Source organism: Podarcis gaigeae (assembly GCF_964106915.1).
Source record: "Podarcis gaigeae genome assembly, chromosome: 11".
Lineage (NCBI taxonomy): Eukaryota > Metazoa > Chordata > Lepidosauria > Squamata > Lacertidae > Podarcis > Podarcis gaigeae.
The window spans coordinates 3,275,094-3,293,090 of NC_139687.1; the positions used below are offsets into that span (position 1 = coordinate 3,275,094).

At 43.4% G+C, this 17,997-nt stretch overlaps 1 protein-coding gene and 2 long non-coding RNA genes across 3 annotated transcripts in view; 2 read left to right on the top strand and 1 right to left on the bottom strand.

The window, feature by feature from the left end:
- The window catches only part of OSTF1 (osteoclast stimulating factor 1), a 23,055-nt gene extending 19,659 nt beyond the window's left edge, over positions 1–3,396 (top strand). Inside the window, exons 9-10 of the mRNA XM_083702146.1 lie at positions 737–835; positions 1,767–3,396. Coding sequence (XP_083558272.1) covers positions 737–835; positions 1,767–1,825 — 158 coding nt within the window. The 3' untranslated portion in view covers positions 1,826–3,396. The remainder of the gene's footprint in view (positions 1–736; positions 836–1,766) is intronic.
- On the bottom strand, positions 2,980–8,608 carry LOC310826853. The gene is made up of 2 exons (XR_014556031.1): positions 5,935–8,608; positions 2,980–5,695 (listed from the first exon to the last, which is right to left on the bottom strand). It is a non-coding gene; the product is annotated as an uncharacterized lncRNA (long non-coding RNA).
- A 1,820-nt stretch (positions 8,609–10,428) lies between these two features.
- LOC310826697 lies at positions 10,429–16,335 on the top strand. Its single transcript, XR_014555932.1, has 3 exons — positions 10,429–11,117; positions 13,226–13,384; positions 15,828–16,335. It is a non-coding gene; the product is annotated as an uncharacterized lncRNA (long non-coding RNA).
- The last annotated feature ends 1,662 nt before the right edge of the window (positions 16,336–17,997 follow it).

The window sequence follows — 17,997 nt, forward strand, 5'->3', positions numbered from 1 at the left end:
CTTCTCAGTTATGTGAGGAATTATTCCACTGATACGGAGGTGTTTGCTGTGGTGATATTTTACACGGACAGGATTCATCTGTGTTGTTGTGTGTGCATAATGACATTCACTTGCACACGGGACTTTTTATCTCTTACCTTCTTCCATGCCCCCAACTCTGCTCTGGGGGGTTGGGGGGGAAATGCAGAACAGGTTGAGGAGACGTATGAGGAGAGGATGGAAAAATCTTGTTGCATGAGTGGACCTCCTCCCCTCCCCCAATTCTACATTGAGTGCTGTGTTGAATTCTGCCCCTAGTGCACATTTTATACAAAAAGATACACTCATTCTCCACCAACAAACAATCTGAACTTCCGTTAAAAAATGAAAGCCACAATCACTTGTGCTCTGATTCTTCGTAGATGGCAAAGTGGCATCATTCTGTTCCTTAGAATCTCTATTAGGATAGAGATTTCGCATCGGAAGTTTGAATGGAAAACTAGTTTCATTTTAGAGGAAAGTTGCTAATAAGGATAGCAAAGATATGTGGCTAACACAGGGCCGACTAAGCTGTGGTCCTCCAGATGCTGTTGGACTACAACTCCCATCATCTCTGACCACTGGAATATTGGCTGAAGCTGATGGGAGCTGAGAGTACAGAAGCTCCATCGGGAGGACCACAGGTGAGACACTCCTGACCTGATAGTTTCACCTCTGAATTTCTAATTGTGGTATCCTCTATTTTGTTTTCACAAAGGTGCTAGAACAGATTTAAGAAATAATGAGAAGAAATTGGCTTTTGACATGGCTACTAATGCAGCATGTGCTTCCCTGCTTAAAAAGAAACAAGGACAAGGTGAGGGGTGTTGGTTTTTTACCTTTTTTGATGTATTTTCCAATATGCTGCATCAGTAAGTGATTTATGAATATCCCCATAACTGTTGCTGAAAGTGGGATTATGTGAGGCAGTTAGAAAATGCATTTCTGCTTAAAGACAGTGACCTAGGACAAATTGTGATGAAACCCTACAGAAGGCACTCCTTTTCACAGAGCTCCAAGGATAATAAGTTCTTAGGTACACAGAGAGCCACAGAGAGACGTGATTGTAGCTATGGAGGAATGCCAAGCTGCAGTGGCGTAGCGTGGGTTGTCAGCACCTGGGGCAAGGCAAGTAATTTGCACCCCCTAACCCATGGATTTGCACCCCCTAACCTGTGGATTTGCGCCCCCTAACCCTAACCCCCAGATGTTGCGCCCGGTGCGGCCTGCCCCCCCTGCACCCCCCACGCTACGCCACTGCCAAGCTGTTGTGGGAGGAAGCCTTATTGCAATTATTTTAATAATATAGAGGGATACAAAACGTCCTGCAATTGTCTTGCTAGAAATTTGACGCACAAGAGGTGACAGCTCTGGTAACAGATTTTGAAAACACTCAAAATGACTGGCAATGCTGTTGGGGTGATTGAATCCATGTCAGAGCTGCTACCACTTGCTATATGCCCTGTTCACTCACTCCAGTCCAAGGGGGAGGAGGAGTGGTGATTTGTGTTGGTACTCTACCCAGCCACACTCCTGCCCTTTTCCATGTTGTAAATTGACCTTCCCATTCACATCAACGAGGAGACTGTTTTCGCTCTTGGCCACTGCAACATGCCCCTTTCCTCCACCACAGCCATTGGAACACCTTCTGCGTATTGGGACTGCGACTGCTTCTTATTCTTCTGTCTTAGCTGTTGGGTTGCACCCTAAATTTACATTTTTTAAATGTTTGTTGCTCTTTCTTCTAGACATAATGCGAACCTTAAGCAATGCAGATGAATACCTTGATGATGAAGACTCCGACTGAACTGCCTTAATACTGTCTAAAAATGTTCAGCTTTTTGTGCCTCCACCTTTCTCAAATTCTTCCTCTGACTACCAAAAGTGTACTTTTCTCATATACATAGCAATGTAACATCATAGCTATCCCCTCCACAGGGTCAAAATATGCCCCTTCCCAGTACTTAAGGTCCAAAAATTCTCTAGTTGCTTTTAAATAAATTGGCTAGGTGAGAGCATGTTTGATGGCTTTTCCCATTATGCACCGGAAATAGACTTTGCCCTTTAAGAAGAAGTGTTAATATATCTCTGCAGACATTGGGTTTTTTGCAGGCAAATGGCCATCTTTAATGCTACACCATGCTAGTTTTATTTTACTTTTACAGAAAGAAATATATCAGGTAGAAGAGTGGTTGGTTTTCCTTACAACACATATTCACCTGTGTGCATGTTTATGTGTATTTTATTTCCACACACACATGTGTATAGGTGTTGGTTACGTGCATGTTTATACACTGAGACCCCAAACTGGAGTCATGGAATGAAAATACTTTATATTAGGAACATATCCTTAAGGGGACTGGAGTTGAAGAGATATTCCAGTTTCCCACAAACTGGTTCTGGTTATACACATTTTCTGTGGTCGCTTGGGATTACCCATGGCAGTTGTGTGCAACTCTAGCCTTGCACAGGAACAGGGAGTGAGTCATACTGGGTGAGAGAAAGGAGCAAGGCCTGCTGCATTAGCCAGCACAGGAAGCAGCAAATCTCTCTGCCCAGTGGTTGCTTAGAGGGTGAATGGAAGCTTATGTCTCCATTTCCCCTTGGAATGATTGTAGGGAGAAATCAGACTCTGGTTCCATTTGAGCCCAATTCCCAACTCCTGTAATGATCACCCAGAGGACAAAGGATGGCCTTATTTTCCTCTGAAATGACTGAGAGTGCAGGGGGGATTTCTCTCACCTGACCCCCCTCACATGAGCTTCATAAAGTCCCTGCTGTGTGTGGGGTGTGTGTGTGTGATTTAAAAGCATTTCAGTGGGTAGGAGAGGATGCTCCTTTGCCCATTAATCTTTATGGCTCACTTCTAAAGGCAGAAGGCATTAAAGCTCCATAACCCCTTTTATAATCATGTTAACCAGCAGTTAAATGGGAGGTGGAATGTGTGTGTGGGGGGGGGGGGTTATATCCAGCCCCTCTTTGCTCCCCCTCCCAAGCAACCATTCTGCTGCATGCACAGTCCCAGCAGCTGACCCGAGAGAAGGCGCACAAGTCTTCATTCACAAGGTTCCCCATCCAGCACAGGATAACTGCACAGCGAGTATTACCACCCAGTCCAATCAGGGAATTTATATAGACAAGGAACTTATTATTTAACTCATTGTGCTTTTGTGTTCATATCTGTCCCATGGAAGCAAGGGGTGTTCTTCCTCTTCTCTGCCAGAGATTCTTGCTCTTTTTGTGCATTTCTGTTCCCCCTGCCCTAAAGTATTTCACCTCAAGAGCTGGTGTGTTTCTGAAATCATTTATTGGTGGGATGCCACAAACCAAAAGTATATTCAGAAATAATATTGAATAAATATTTTAAATGCTTTGAAACTTAGATTACATTTCCTCCTTGAGAATGCAAGCTTTTGCCTGGGTTGGAATTAATAGGACTTTATGGCACTAATGCTTGGGAGATTTCAGCTGCAATCTCAACATAGTTAGACTAGTGAAGATGCCCACGAAATGGGAGTGAGGAACTTGCAATCATAAATCCATTTTTTAAAAATATTCCTACATTATAATTTTGATGCAAACTTTACTGCAGGGCTTAATTGTTGTTTCACATTAAATTATGACTACCAGAAAATTCACACTGCTTTGAAATGAATTCTTCCCCTCTTTTGCACACGTAATTAAGTTCTTACATTTTTTGGCTTATTTTACAAGGCTCTTTCCGCTCCAGACGCAGCCCCCTGGATTAGTATTCTGCATTTTATGAGGTTTTCATTTTATGTTCCTGCCTTATCTGCATATTGAAGATAATACTTTGAGCTGTAAGAAGTGCATACAAGCAATTTCATTTCATTGCAGTCAGTCAGTTTTTCATATTACCTAGCAGATCTCCCCTGAAGGATATTTATTAAGGGTTTATTTGCACAACATAATTTATTTTACCATGAATATCTGTTACTTTTAAAAAGTTACTCTAAACAAAACAAAGGCTGATGAGATAAATACAGTCAATATTTCACCTTGACATTCTTCCCAAAAACCTATACTTGGGAATATAGATATTGATCAAGTTATGGTTGTGTCACTCCCAGTTATAGGGCATCACTCTCATATTAGGCAGTGATCTGGGCTGAATTTCTCTTTAACTGTATTCATTACTTATTTCTTATTCATTTTTCCAGGGCTCAGGGTACTGTTGACAAGCATCCAACTGAAAAATGGTGGCCTAGACTAGAAAGATTTCACAAACAATTTGTTATTTATTTCCCTTTGTGACTTACTTCCTATTAAACATATCAATTTAGAATACACACACACACACACACACACACACACACACACAATTTCATATATAAAACAATTTCAAGTCTAATCATCATCATCATCATCATCATCATCATCATATATTTTCCTGCCCACCTGGCTGGGTTTCCCCAGCCACTCTGGGCTGCTTCCAGCAAAATAGTAAAATACAATAATTCATCAAATATTAAAAGCTTCCCTAAGCAGGGCTGCCTTCAGATGTCTTCTAAAAGTCAGATAGTTGTTTATTTCTTTGACATCTGGTGGGAGGGCGTTCCATAGGGTGGGCACCACTACCAAGAATACAGATGAAGAAATCTCCAATAAAAAGGCTTGTTGAAAGAGGAAGGTCTGAAAAGATGACTGAAATGGTGTGTATCTGATGTTCAGTGAGAGGCTGTTCCAAAGCATGTTTGCCACCACACTCAAGGCCCAATTCCTACTTCATATAGATGGGGCCTCCAGATAAGATGGGAGCTAGAGGAGGCCCCTCTTTTGCAGAACACAGTTATCTGTTGTATATTGAAGGAATTAGATAATATTTTAGTTTTCCTGGTCCCAAGCATTGAATATTAATACCAGGACCTTGAATCTACATCCTACCTGGAAGACATGGCATAGCAATGGACCCCAAAGTAGGGTCTGGAAAAGCTAGAGTAGGCATGGATTTATTTATTTATTTCCCCCTTCATTTAAATAAAAAAGCCTGACAGGTTGGTATAACCATGTCAATAATATGCAAGCTCAACAGCAAATAAGTAATTGCAGTACCATAAATCACCTATGGTGTGTTCATTAGGAAACACATGAGTATACAGACATGGAAAATAACAGATTTTCAGCAGGAAAACAGTGCAGGGAGGAAGGGTTCCCTCCTCCTCTTGCGCCATGGTCCTAATCCAGGGCTGCTTTTTGAACAGAAAAATATGCTGGGAATTCTAATCACAGAACTACCACATCACATTCATCTGATCTGCAATTCTTGCTGCATTCATTGAAATGTGTGGCTCAGTCCTGTGCTTCTTTCTCTGGAGGTGAGTCCCATAGGCCCACATTCAAAAGGGTTTAATTCCAAGAACCCAGACATAGGGTTGCAGCTTTACCATGGCTGACCAGCATGACTGGGACTTTTATGTTTGAACATTCAAATTCATATACCTCATGTATCCAAAGTACCGTAGTAGCACCAGACACCCAGGCTCTGCTGTGACAGCATTGAGAATTAATATGAGGAAGCGCCCATTCTGCCATTTTGAATAACTAGCGGAATAGCAAATCACATCGTGCCCAACAAGCCAGTTTGAGGATGCACAATCCCATAAAAGAGAAGTCTGCCTCCAGATCTGCTGCACATGCCATGTTCTACTTCCTTGGTCTTACAGTCATACCTCAGGTTGAATGTGCTTCGGGATGAGCGCGTTCGAGTTGCGCTCCGCGGCAACCCGGAAGTAACGGAGTGCGTTACTTCCGGGTTTCACCGCTTGCGCATGCACAGACGCTCAAAATGACCCATGCACATGACCCACGCACGCAGACACACGGACACAGGTTACGTTTGCTTTTAGATGCGAACGGGGCTCCGGAATGGATCCCGTTCGAATCTAGAGGTACCACTGTATTAGCATTAGAACACCAAAGTGTTTACACATTTTTTTTACTTCACTTTCATTGTGAAGTAAATTTAAACTTGTATGCAAATGCTTGACTGTGAAGAACCTGAACCTGGAGGAAATACATGAGCAAGTCAGCAAATTACCCCCAAAAGTCACAGTAAACAGCAATAATAGTTCCTCTTTGTTTATACTGCAGCAAAAGTAGACATGCAGTGCTGGCATCACATCACTTGTTTCACTGGAATCCCAGCACTTAAGTTTAACACCAAAATTATGCAGTTTTAGTATATAGTATTTATTATAGAGTAACCAACCTGCAAGTTAGGCACTTATGGTCTGCCAGGGGGGAAACACCTTTCATCTCTACACTTTCTCAGCAAACATTTAATTGTAGGATACAATGGAAATGCTTGACTGACTGACATAAATACACAGTAAACTGTTGTAAACAGAATTATCCATTTTTTTAAAGATACCAGTCATTGCTTAAAAAAAATATGTCCACACAGAGTCTGAGGGTTCGGTGAGACATGGCATAAAAAAATAGGTGTAAATAAGTTCTGAACAACAGCTCCAGGGAAGGGGTGTGTGTGTTTAATCCTTTCCTTGGTATAATCCTTTCCTTTGGTTCAAGACATTTTGCTGACAGAGGAAGAAGAGCAAATAGCACCCCCACGCCAAGTTGCATAATACTAAAGGCTGGCCAGGTTATTCTGGCTTCAGAGGCAGAAAATCCCACAAGCAGCTCTTCCTCTTCTGCCGGCAAAAAATGCAAGGAAAAAATTAACTTGTATACTCATAAGCCAGTCCCATTGTGTATATTGAATGAGTAGGATTTTTTATTTTTTTCATTAATTTATATATTCATACACATGTGCCTCAAGGTAGGATACTTAAATGGGGAGATGGGCAGCTTTAAAAACTGTACACAAACATGACAGCTAAAGCAATGCAGAGGAAGCACCTACACCAGATACCTTTTCACTCAGCTGTTGTTGATTCATTACACACACACTTTGCAGCAGTGCTTCCAGGAACTTCTTTAAAAAAAGATTATAAAATACAAAAAGCATTGCAATATTGCAAAACAGGGATGCATTTAAAGGATTAGGCTTTTGATTTATTTTTAAATCCTTGCCTGGCACTGTAAGGACAGCAATGTTGGTGACACAAATTCTCAGGAGAGGAAAGTTCATATATGGTAAACTTAACTTTAGTGGCACCTACAGAAGAGCCTCAAAACATCTCTCAATACATAGGCAGGTTGAAATGGAAGCACGGGCTCCTTCAGAGCCTAAAGGGCTTCAAGGAGAACCTGAGGGCGTAAGGATGCTGTTGGAGGCCAGCTCTCCTCAGCCAGAGGTGGAGGAAACTCTGCAACACCTGGAGGGCACAGGTCTCCCATCCTGGCTTTAATGGGAGGCACCAGTATTTGGCCTGGCACTCCGAAGTGGCCTGTCAGCTGGAGCAGTTCTTTAACAACCAGCAACATTTCAAAGTGACCAGGCACAGACAGCAACCTAGCAGCTGTAGTCAGAATCAACTGTATTTTCTGAAAAAGACTTTGAAGGCAGCCCCATGTACACTGCATTACAGAAGTCATGCCTAAATGTTACCAGGACACGACTAACTGCAGTGAGACTCTTTGTCCAGGAATGGCTGCTGCGGGTGCACAAGTCTAAACTGATGAAAATACTGCTTGCCCCAGAGGCCACACGGACCTCCCACAGCAAGACTGGGTCCAGGAGTGCTCCCCCCAGACTGGGAACTTAATCCATTTGGGCAGTGCAACTCCAGCCACAGCAGGTTGAGCAGTGTCTCCCTAAACAGACAAACACACAGAACCTGCCTTGTTAGCACTGAGCTCCAGTTTGTGGACGAACATATCAGCCAGCTCAAATCATGTTATTCACTAGCAGCTAGACACAGCAGCTATGGTTTTCTTGAAAATAAAGTGTGAAAAAGACAGATTTCCTAACTGGAATGCAAAACACTATACATTGAAATGGAAACAGGGACTAAATTGTAATGTACAGTATCAGAAGTGCTTATCTGCTTTTTTATTTTATTTTATAAAAATAACAGGTTACCAAGAGCTAAGAAGGCACTGCCACCTCCCAATATTAGAATAATGACCTTTAATTTACAGCTTTCACCTTGAGAGCTTAGATTGACAATAAAGGTGTGAGTGGTCACATAGACCTAAATGCAAGGATAGGGCCAGATGATTACAGTTTAGCATGTAAATACAGGTATAAAATTGGGTTTTCTGATGTGTCTGGCCTAGAAGTTCGACAGCAACCAAGGTTATCAAAGGACCAACACTCAAATTATGCTGGTGCCTGTCTCTTCAAATTTTCATGGCAGCTAAATTTATACATTCTAAATGGCTGCACTAGTGGAGATATTCCTGGGGAATATACTTTCTTGTCAGGGTCAAAAACCAGTACAATTGACTACATGCTGTTTGATAGCGAATTACTAGCAAAAACTGTGTGATTACAAGTGCTTCAATATGTAGAGGGGGATCACTTCCCCTTATACTTGCAGGTATCCCTCAAAAACGAGACAATCTTTCTTAAAACAGTATACCCACAGAGATTACTGCTGTGGAGCAGCCTGGATGCCGGGTCAAATAGACCCCCGCACTTGACAACAAACTGAAGGAGATTTTAGCTTCTGAAAATCTGTGCACACTCAAATGGCTCTGGTAACAATTCTAACCCAGAGGACCCACTTTTTGACTATGAGCGCCTGCTCCATCGTTTAAAACCCCACCTCTTCAACACCTCAGAGAAGACGCGAACTAAACCTATAACAGTAAATAAACCCTGGTTTGATCACACCTGTTTGCAGGCCAAGAAAGCCTTGCAAAATGCTTATAAAGCCGCCCTGACACCTGATAACCATGCTAGGCAGCAAGCTTATCTCTCCGATCGTGCCCTAAAAAAAAAATACAAAGCCCTGATAACCTGCCAAAAGAACGCTTATAGCAGAAAGTGCTGGTCCGAACTAATTATTGTGGCAAAAGCAAAAAAACAGACATTATTTTGGAAACTGGTTACGTCTGGCTTGCACAAAGCTGCCTCTCCCTTATCCTCACATTTTCCACCTGACCGATGGGTTGCCTTTTTCCAATCTATGTATGAGGACGTTGAACATCCATAACACCTCAGCAGTGCCACAGGCTGATAGCATCCATGCCACGCCACGTTGAGGCAGTAATTGATGCAAAAGGGGCCCAAACCAAGTACTGAGTACATATGCATGCTTCTACTTCCCAGAGGTCCAATATTGCTCTATTTGCAGCCCTTGTTTTGCTGATTTCATTTAATCTTCTAATTTTCTGAGATTGTTAATTTGAGGTTTTCATCAGCTGTACACCATAATCATCACAATTATAACAAATAAAGGCTTGACATCTATTGCTTTGTATGTCATGAGTCTATCTCATATATTAGTTTCACCTTTTAAGTTGAATTACTGAAATAAAGGAACTTTTCCACGATATTCTAAATTTCCGAGTTTCACCTGTATAACTGGCTGACATTGAAATTGCTCCCCCGAGGAATAGCCTCACTGATTCTATGCGACTGGTTCAAGTCTGGCTGGCAGACAGCAGTTCTGAACACTCTCCAGAAATTGGGCTTTGCTCCACAAGCCCTTCTAAACTTGGGCCTGGGCCAAGCAAGGTCTGTGGTCAGGCAAAGAATCATGGACACAGAGAGACAACAGGACTGCTTGAGGTCCCCCGATTGTATAATCATAGAAAATGAGAGGTATGTTGCGGCCCTGGCAGCATACCTCTATTTTCTCATATCAAGAAACATGAGAAGGGCCTTTACTCTAGCCAGAAGCTGGGCCTTGCCCTCGCCGGTTTTGGAAGCAGCATTTGGAAAAGTCCCGTATGCTCAGAGTCTTTGTGGCTGCCCAGTAGGGGAACTAGGAGGCCCGGAACATTTCTTTTTTAGATGTCCCTTTTATGACGAGGCACGCAGAGATATCATTGACCCCCAGCTGGTGAGGCTTGCTGACCTTCCAGATAAGTCTAAACTCAATTTTCTCCTCTTAGGCAAAGACCACAAGGCGACCTGGATGGTCGCCAGATTCTGCACGCAGATTTGCAGGAGCAGACCACCCCCCAAAACACATTCTTTCGCTAGGAAAACAGTCGAAGTCAGCCTCCAGGGTGTCAGGGCCAATTTGTATGGTAGCCCAAATTTTTAGGTCTTTATGTGTATATGCACTTATCTTAGATTTTAATATTTAAGCTGTTGTACATTGCTTTACATGTATATTTTATTCTTGTGAAAGCTGTCTCAGTTGTGCTTTTCGAGCTGGTCTTTGACTGTAATAAAATATGATGAGTGGTCACATATATGATTGCCTTTTAGTGTTCTGGTCAATAGCATTATTCAGTTCTATCATTTTAGTTTAACATATTTTCTGTGGAAAATATGATTCTTAATTTTGGTAGTTGGCAGATGCTTCTTTTAGCCACTAGAGGTCGCTGAAAAACAGCAGCATATAGCTCATCTTTTGTCAATTCCTTAAATAGAAAAGCTACTTTATGGCCATGGCACTGCCAGTACCTCAGCTGGAGGCAGGAGCTGAATGAGGTCAAAAGTGAGCTGTTAACTCAGCAAAGGCCTCAAGGAGACAGAGAGACTTCTCTAGTTCCTTTGCCTCGTCCTGTCCTGGCTCACAGCTTGCATCCTCTTTAGACCCTTCTTCCCAAGCAGACCCCTAGCAAAAGCGTCTCCTGACAGTCCAACAGGCACTGCTCTGGCAGCGCTGGCTGTCTTGTCATGCCCACGGCCACGTTCAGTCCAGAGGCCTGTGGGAGATCATGGGGGACCAAGGGATGCTGAGGGATTCGTTGGAGGAGCCAAGGGAGACATCCTCCCAATGGACTTCTTCAGGCTGCAGACTATTGTGGTTCCTCCAGGTCTTCAGCTGGAGGGGGGTTTTCTGTGGGGCCTTGAAGACTTTCCCTCCAAAATAGGTCTCTCTGGTCTATGTCAGATACGATCCTGACAGTTTACCTCAGGATGCTTCCAGAATGTTGCTCTTTTGTGGGTGGGAGTCAACAGCACACCAGCAAATTCAGCTGGGACAACTAAAGTGGTTTTGGAGCTCTTGCACAACAAACCTGCTTTTTTAAAAGGCAACAGTCTTTCTGAGGTAATGAAAGTGATAGGAAAGTACACTGGAAAGTGTAGGCTAACAATTGCTTCCCGCAACACAATGGCGTAGTGTGGGGGAGTCCCACGGGCCGTGGCCCTGAGTGCAAAATTCAAAGAGGGCCCAACCAGGCACCCCATGCAGGCCCTGAGGGCTTCTGCGGGGATCCACATCCCAGCGCAGGCAGCAGGGCAGCCCTGGGACCCAGTGGGTGGGTGAGGACGGACCAAGGGAGGTGGGCAAGGGGTGACTCCAAAGCAGAATAGTAAAATACAATAGTCTATTTTAAAAAGTCTATTAAAAGCTTCCCTAAGCAGGGCTGCCTTCAGATGTCTTTTAAAGATAAGATAGCTGCTTATTTCCTTGACATCTGATGGGAGGGCGTTCCACAGGGCAGGTGCCACTACTGAGAAGGCCCTCTGTCTGCTTCCCTGTAACCTCACTTCTCGCAATGAGAAGGCCCTCGGCTCTGGACCTCAGCATCCGGGCAGAACAATAGGGGTGGAGACGCTCCTTCAGGCCTACTGGGCCGAGGCCGTTCAGGGAAGCGTTCTCATTGCCAGCTATATGGCAGCCCCAACTGCTACTGTCAAGTACTGAACTAGTCACGATTTTTATAAGGTTTTATACTGCATGAGTTTTTATTATTATTATCTATTAAGCTATTTATTTACTACCTGTTATGCTGGCATTTCAAGGCAGTGCATAGTAGCATCACACAATGCAATATACAAATACAGTGAAAATAAAGTCAAATGAAGCAAATACAATTAAAATAAAGTCAAATGAAGCAGTCAGTAAAAAACAGCACATAAAATTCTACATCCACAGCCAACAACTTGTATCAAAGTCAGTGCATTCCTTATTTCCGATCCCACATAGGAAAATATAGTTCTTAATGTTGGTTGGTAGTCTGGAGAGTCTTGTTCCAAACACTAGAGGTCACTAATAGCAACATTTAAATCTCACCTTTTGATAATCTGCCAAAGTTGCTTTATTTCAGTTTTGTCTATTTGTACTCCTGTGGCATGTTAAAATAGTACAATATGGTTTCAGCTTTAAATTAAATTCTGCTCAGAAGTAAGCCCCACTGAATTCAATGGAGCTTACTCCCAGGTAAGTGAATACAGGAGTGCAGCCTTAGTGATGCAGCAAGCAAATTGTGATGGTGGTTTGCCTCATGCTTGTTGAACTTCCAGCAAGCTCTTGAAAAGGGAGCAGTGCAAGATTCAACAGAGAGGTGTGCAAGTTACTCAGGGTTTAGGAAATTATTAAAATTCTTACTTCTGTTGTCAGGGGCTGCAAGGTCCATTATAACCTTACATACACTTTACATCGGGGAACCTGGGGCCCCTTGCAATAAACAGACGTTCCTTGTTCACTCATTACAATGGGTCTTCTCTGAGTATGACTAACGTAAGATGTTACTCTGCAAATTTAGTTCAATAGATAGCAGATACTTTTGCACTGCTGGCAATATCCAAACTCTCCATGTAATATTTAAGCTCTGTGTACTCTCCCCACTGCACACACATATAAAAGAATCTTGTCACAGAAACTGATCCAGCCATATAACAAGAATGAAAGAAGCCCCCCCCCTTATTTACTGCTTTCCATGGTTGCAACCAGACTTGTGTCTTTTCAAGGAAATAAGCTCTCCAAGACAGGCAAATGGAAAATCAATTCACCTTACCAGCTGAGAACTATGCCTACAGAATTTATAGCATTGCTACTACATCTTTCTTGTGCAAGATGGATAAATTGGGTTCATATGCAGTATTTTTCACATCAACTGATGGGAAAAGGAGCCCAGGGGGGAAAGTGGGGCTGCTAGATTTCAGACAGATTGGCACTCACTACAGGAAGCTGGCTTGGAACATCACAGCCCATTCAAATAGAACACTATAGACTTCATGAGGAAAATGCCATGCAGAAGTTTGTAAAAAGTATAATATGAAGAGCAGTGTTGGAAGCTAAAAAGTATGTCAGGTCAAATTCTAAACATATATACCATGGAAGAGTCCAGTTCAATTAGAATTTTAGAATAATAGAATTGTAGAGTTGGAAGTAACTATAAGGGTCATCTAGGCTAATCCCATTCAATGCAGGAACCTCAACATGTGGTCTTCCATCCAATTTGAAACCATACTGGACCCTGCTAAGCTTTGCAATTGTGCTGGCAGTTTTATTGCTGCACCAATTCATCACTTAATCACCTCTTTATTCTGCGCTATTTCCCAGGATCAACAAAGGCAAGGTGCATTCAGGTGAGTTTTCCCAAATTAACTGTGTGGGGGAAACCAGCTTGTTTTGCATCTGTGTGTGGAGGTGGGGGTTCCGTCTCCTAAATTTTAGAATAAAAGGTAAAAAAATAATGAGGGAAGTTGAAGTTTACACCTCTAGCACCTCTGGTTTTAACTCCTATTAGTTGCAAGGCAGGACATATCTACATTGCATCAATGTCTCTTTCCTCCATTGTTTGAGTTTCTGGCTGGTAGTTTTCTATTAGCCACTAAGGCCAGCTTGGGGAAAAGCTTGCTGACACCAGGACTTCTTTTTAACAAAGTTTCTCTTCTTTTATGCATGGCTGAGCAACAAAATATAAAAATAATAGCCAGAAGCTCAAGGTCTGTCAAGAAAGAGGAGATTTCAGGCTTGAGCCATGAATGCAGAGCGCATTGATGTATAGCTACATCATGGGAAGAAGACCAGCATTGGCTGCCCTGCTCCATCCTCAACTTCAGTTAATGAACTATAAATCCAGCACTCTGGAGGGGCACCATCTGATAAGCCTGTAAGATGAGGGCTCATAAAATTACACAGGCAGGGTGTGGGGGTTTCTGGGGGCAGGAAGGAGGGAAGAAGCTGCCATTTCCACTTCCCCCCTCCCCCCTTGCTCTCTCCCTTTTCCCTCTCAGCCCAGCCCCCCCCCCATTTCCCCAGTCCTTCTGCTCCTTTGTTCTCCTCCCATCCCTCCCTTCCCTTTCTTCATATGAAGCTGACTTATACTGAATCAGACCACTGGCTCATCTAGCCTGGATCTGTCCATTCCAAATGACAGCCATTTTCCAGGGTCTCAGGCAGAAGTCTTTCCCAGTCTGTCTTTTAAAAACTAGAGATCCTTTCTTAACTGAGAATAGCTGGAAGGTAATGAACAGTATGTGCTTCAACATGTCCTATAGCGAGAGGCATTGGACCTTCTCCAAGGGCATGTATTTTTTTGGGGGGGGGTGTCACATCCACACCACACATTTAAAGCCATTTTAAGTACATAGCTTCCTCCAAAGAATCCTGGGAACTATAGTTTGTAAGGGTATAGGAAATTATATCTCTGTGAAGGATAATACCAGTCCCAGGGTTCATTGGAGGAAGCCATGTGCTTTAAATGTATGTTGTGGGTGTGACCAGGCCCAGGACAGGAGTTCCCAGCTGGCTGGGAGGCATGGGGCATTCTTGGCAAGACAGCGTATGTCTGGCAGGCCCCTGGCAAGGACCTCGAGCTGGCTTAGCCCTCTGAGGCCTGGGGCAAGCGTACCCAGCCAGGCGCACTGGGTTCCACCCAACATTGTAGGTTGCCGGCACATGTCTGTGACATCATGTGGGTCACACGCTAGGACAGGCTCTGTCAGGCCCTCCCTCTGCTGCAATGGGCTCCAACAGAGCCTGCTGCTGCAACAGGAGGGCCCACCAGAGCCCGATGCAGACAGGGGAGGGCCTGCCAGAGCCAGCCCCCTCACGGAAATTTCTGTGGGTGCCTGGGCACCCATGGCCCCGCAGAGATGGTGCTTGTGCATCCAGCTGCCCCTGCCCTCTGCATGGGCCTGCAGGTGGGAATACTTGAGAGAAAAATACAAGGTGTGTAGAAACATGTGCTTTTCTGCACCTTGATACTTCGCACGAATATTACTTTGTGATAATATTAATATAAAAACAAGGAAGGACATAAGATATTTTGCTGGAGAAAACAAGTGGTATTTTGCTGCCTGGTAAGTCAATTTCCGACAGTGTTGAGTTTCAACTGCTGCAGTGGCCCTTCCTCGTGAAATGTCCCTCAGTGTCAAATATGTGGCACAGAAGCAGCTGTTCTCCACATGGTCCTGGAAGAGTTAGGCCAATGGGGTCAAATAAACAGTTGTCGATGGTGCTGTGAACTAAGCTGAAGATGGATTGGTCGGTCTTTGATCTGTCTTCACATTTCAGAATAAGGAAGTACTGCCAGCTGTCCCAACACCACAGCTGCAGTGAAGGGTAAAGCTTATTTGAATGTGGCATTTGGGCTTGATCTTTTCCTCACTGATGTCAGTAAGAAAGTTCTTATTGACTTTTGGGGTTGGGAGATCATCCCTTTGTCATAATAATAAGCCAGGTGGGGGGGAAAGTTAAATACGCAGAGGGAATGAATTTTGCCTCAACTCAAGCCGTCATTTTATGCAATTTCTTAACGCAGTCTGACTAGTACAGTCTATCTTCTGCACATTTAATTTAATTGCTGTTAAGGCTGAAATCCCAAGCACACGTACCTGGGACTGGGAGCAATTCCCACTGAACTCAGTGCAGTTTATTTTTGAGTAAGGATACATAGGGTTGCAATGCAAGCTTGTTTTAATGCAGGGTTCCTTAGCATGGGCATTGCCAGTATAAATATAATCAATTTCTGAGTCCAAAATGATAAAAATAAAAGTGCCTTGGTTGTCCTTGGGCTAATTCCAGAAATCTACAAGGAATAAATATCACTTTCCCATGCCAACAAGTGGCTGGAATCCCATAGCCACAACCAGGCTTCTGCTGATATCTGCTACAGGGATCACCTGGTCCTGGGTCACTGCCATCACAATACTATGGAACATTCCTGTTTTATTTCAGTTCTTAACTGGCATCATTCTTTGAACTTGGGTGTAAGGCAACAACACACTAAAACTATATGATAAAAATATAACCTACCAATATGAATGATAAAAATTATTCCTGGCAAGTGGGGAAAGAGCTCTCTGGCTCCAGGTTGCCTACACCAAATGGAAAATGTAGTGGCAGAAGACATCTCCCTGACAAATAGCAAAATCTGGCACTGCAGACAGGTCTGTTCCACCCGTCATTACCCAGGGATTCCACATCTAAGTGATTCTGTATCCATCCCTCTGACCTCTGGGTTTCCCACCTGACTTGCCACTGATCTTTCCTTGTCAGCCCTGTGACACTGTGTGTAACAAAGCTATAAGAAAATGCAGGTCTGTGAGGGGTAAACTAGAGCTGAGAATTGATGAGAGAGGGGCTATGCACCCCATCTCCCTTTTAATTCTCCCTTCTAAACTGCCTTCTCTCAGAGCTGCTTTTCCTTATAAAAAGTTTCCATAGGAATTGCTACATATGTCATTTAGCCTTAAGAAGTATGCACACTGGCTGCAAAATGAGAGCTATCTTCTTCAACAGAGAAATTGCTATTCTTTTAATGTAAAATTGTTCCTCTCTTCTTGATAAAATGTATTATTTTGAGAATACGTCATCATTCCAGCTCTGTGCAAAAAGACACTTTTAAGAGATACTTGGAGATTTCTGTGTCGTAGATCTATAATGACACAAAATCATCTCTCTCACTAAAAGACATTTCTAGAAGTGTTTGTTCTTTGGTGCAGATAAAAAGGTGCAAGCATTACCATGCATGATTTTGTAGGCAATATGAAAAGCAATACAATTACATTTATGAGTACTGATAAGGTGCTCATCTGATAATCACTGGAGGTCAAAAGTTTAAAAATCACACAAGAAGAAGCACTGCACATTAAAAACGAAATTTAAAAAATGTGGAGCTTCATTCAGGGTATCGCATCTCTTATTTTGCCTGGATAAGGGGATATACTGTATATAAAATAAAAGTAGTCAGACTACAATCGCAGACACACTTTATTAGGAGGACTTACTTCTGAGCAGACGTGCGCAGGGTTTTGCTGTTATCTAAGTGCTTAAGAGTTCCTTTTTGTCATTCTATGTGCATTGCACCTTTAAAACTGTATCACACAGAAATAACTTTTGGGAAATTTCTCAGAAATGTATTTGCATAACCCCTCTCCAAAAAAGGGGGGAAAGATAATGAAGGCTTGTAATTTGTAGTTTGTTTGCGTGCTGAGGTCCCCAAGACACCCCAAACCCAATAACTCAAACTTCACACATTATTTTTGTTTAAGGTTTTTGGCATAATTTTGGCCACAACTTTATTATCAATACAAATTGTGAGTGGTTGCTTAGGCATTGGTTAGACTATCTGTCCTCCCCGCCTTGGGGACAGCCCTGACTCCGTAGTCAGTGCGGAAGAGCAAGATCAGGGTCAACTGGAGCTGCGAAACAGACCCTCAGCTAATCCCCGCATGCTCCTTGGAACTTACACGGCCCGCACCCTGCACCAAGGGTTTGGACGAAGGGGATGGTAAGTTCCAGAATTCCTTTAACGGAATACCCGTGCAGCATTGGAGGGGCAGGCCCAGCCTATCCATACCCCTCCACCAACCAATTTTAACCAATGCCTAACCGCCAACCTTACAAGTTGTGACGATTTGCTACGCAGTAGGCAAAACCCAATTAGCACACACTAATCAGCCAAGAGGTAAATTCCTACTGGGCCCCCGCACCAAGGCGAACGACCCCATGACAGGCATAGCAAGGTCAAGCGAAGCCCAACAAGGGAGGGCGGGCGGGAGATCCGATGTCCACAGCAAAAGAGAAAGAGAAAGCTGTGGACCTTGCTTAAATAGCCACTGACCCCACCCCTAAGTTTGCAACATCAACTTTCCCCAGATAACCAGATCCTCCCATCTAAACAAGCCCTGGCTTTAACTTGCCTAGCAATCATGGGGTGCCTTGTATAGCCCCATCCGCAACCCGTGCTCTC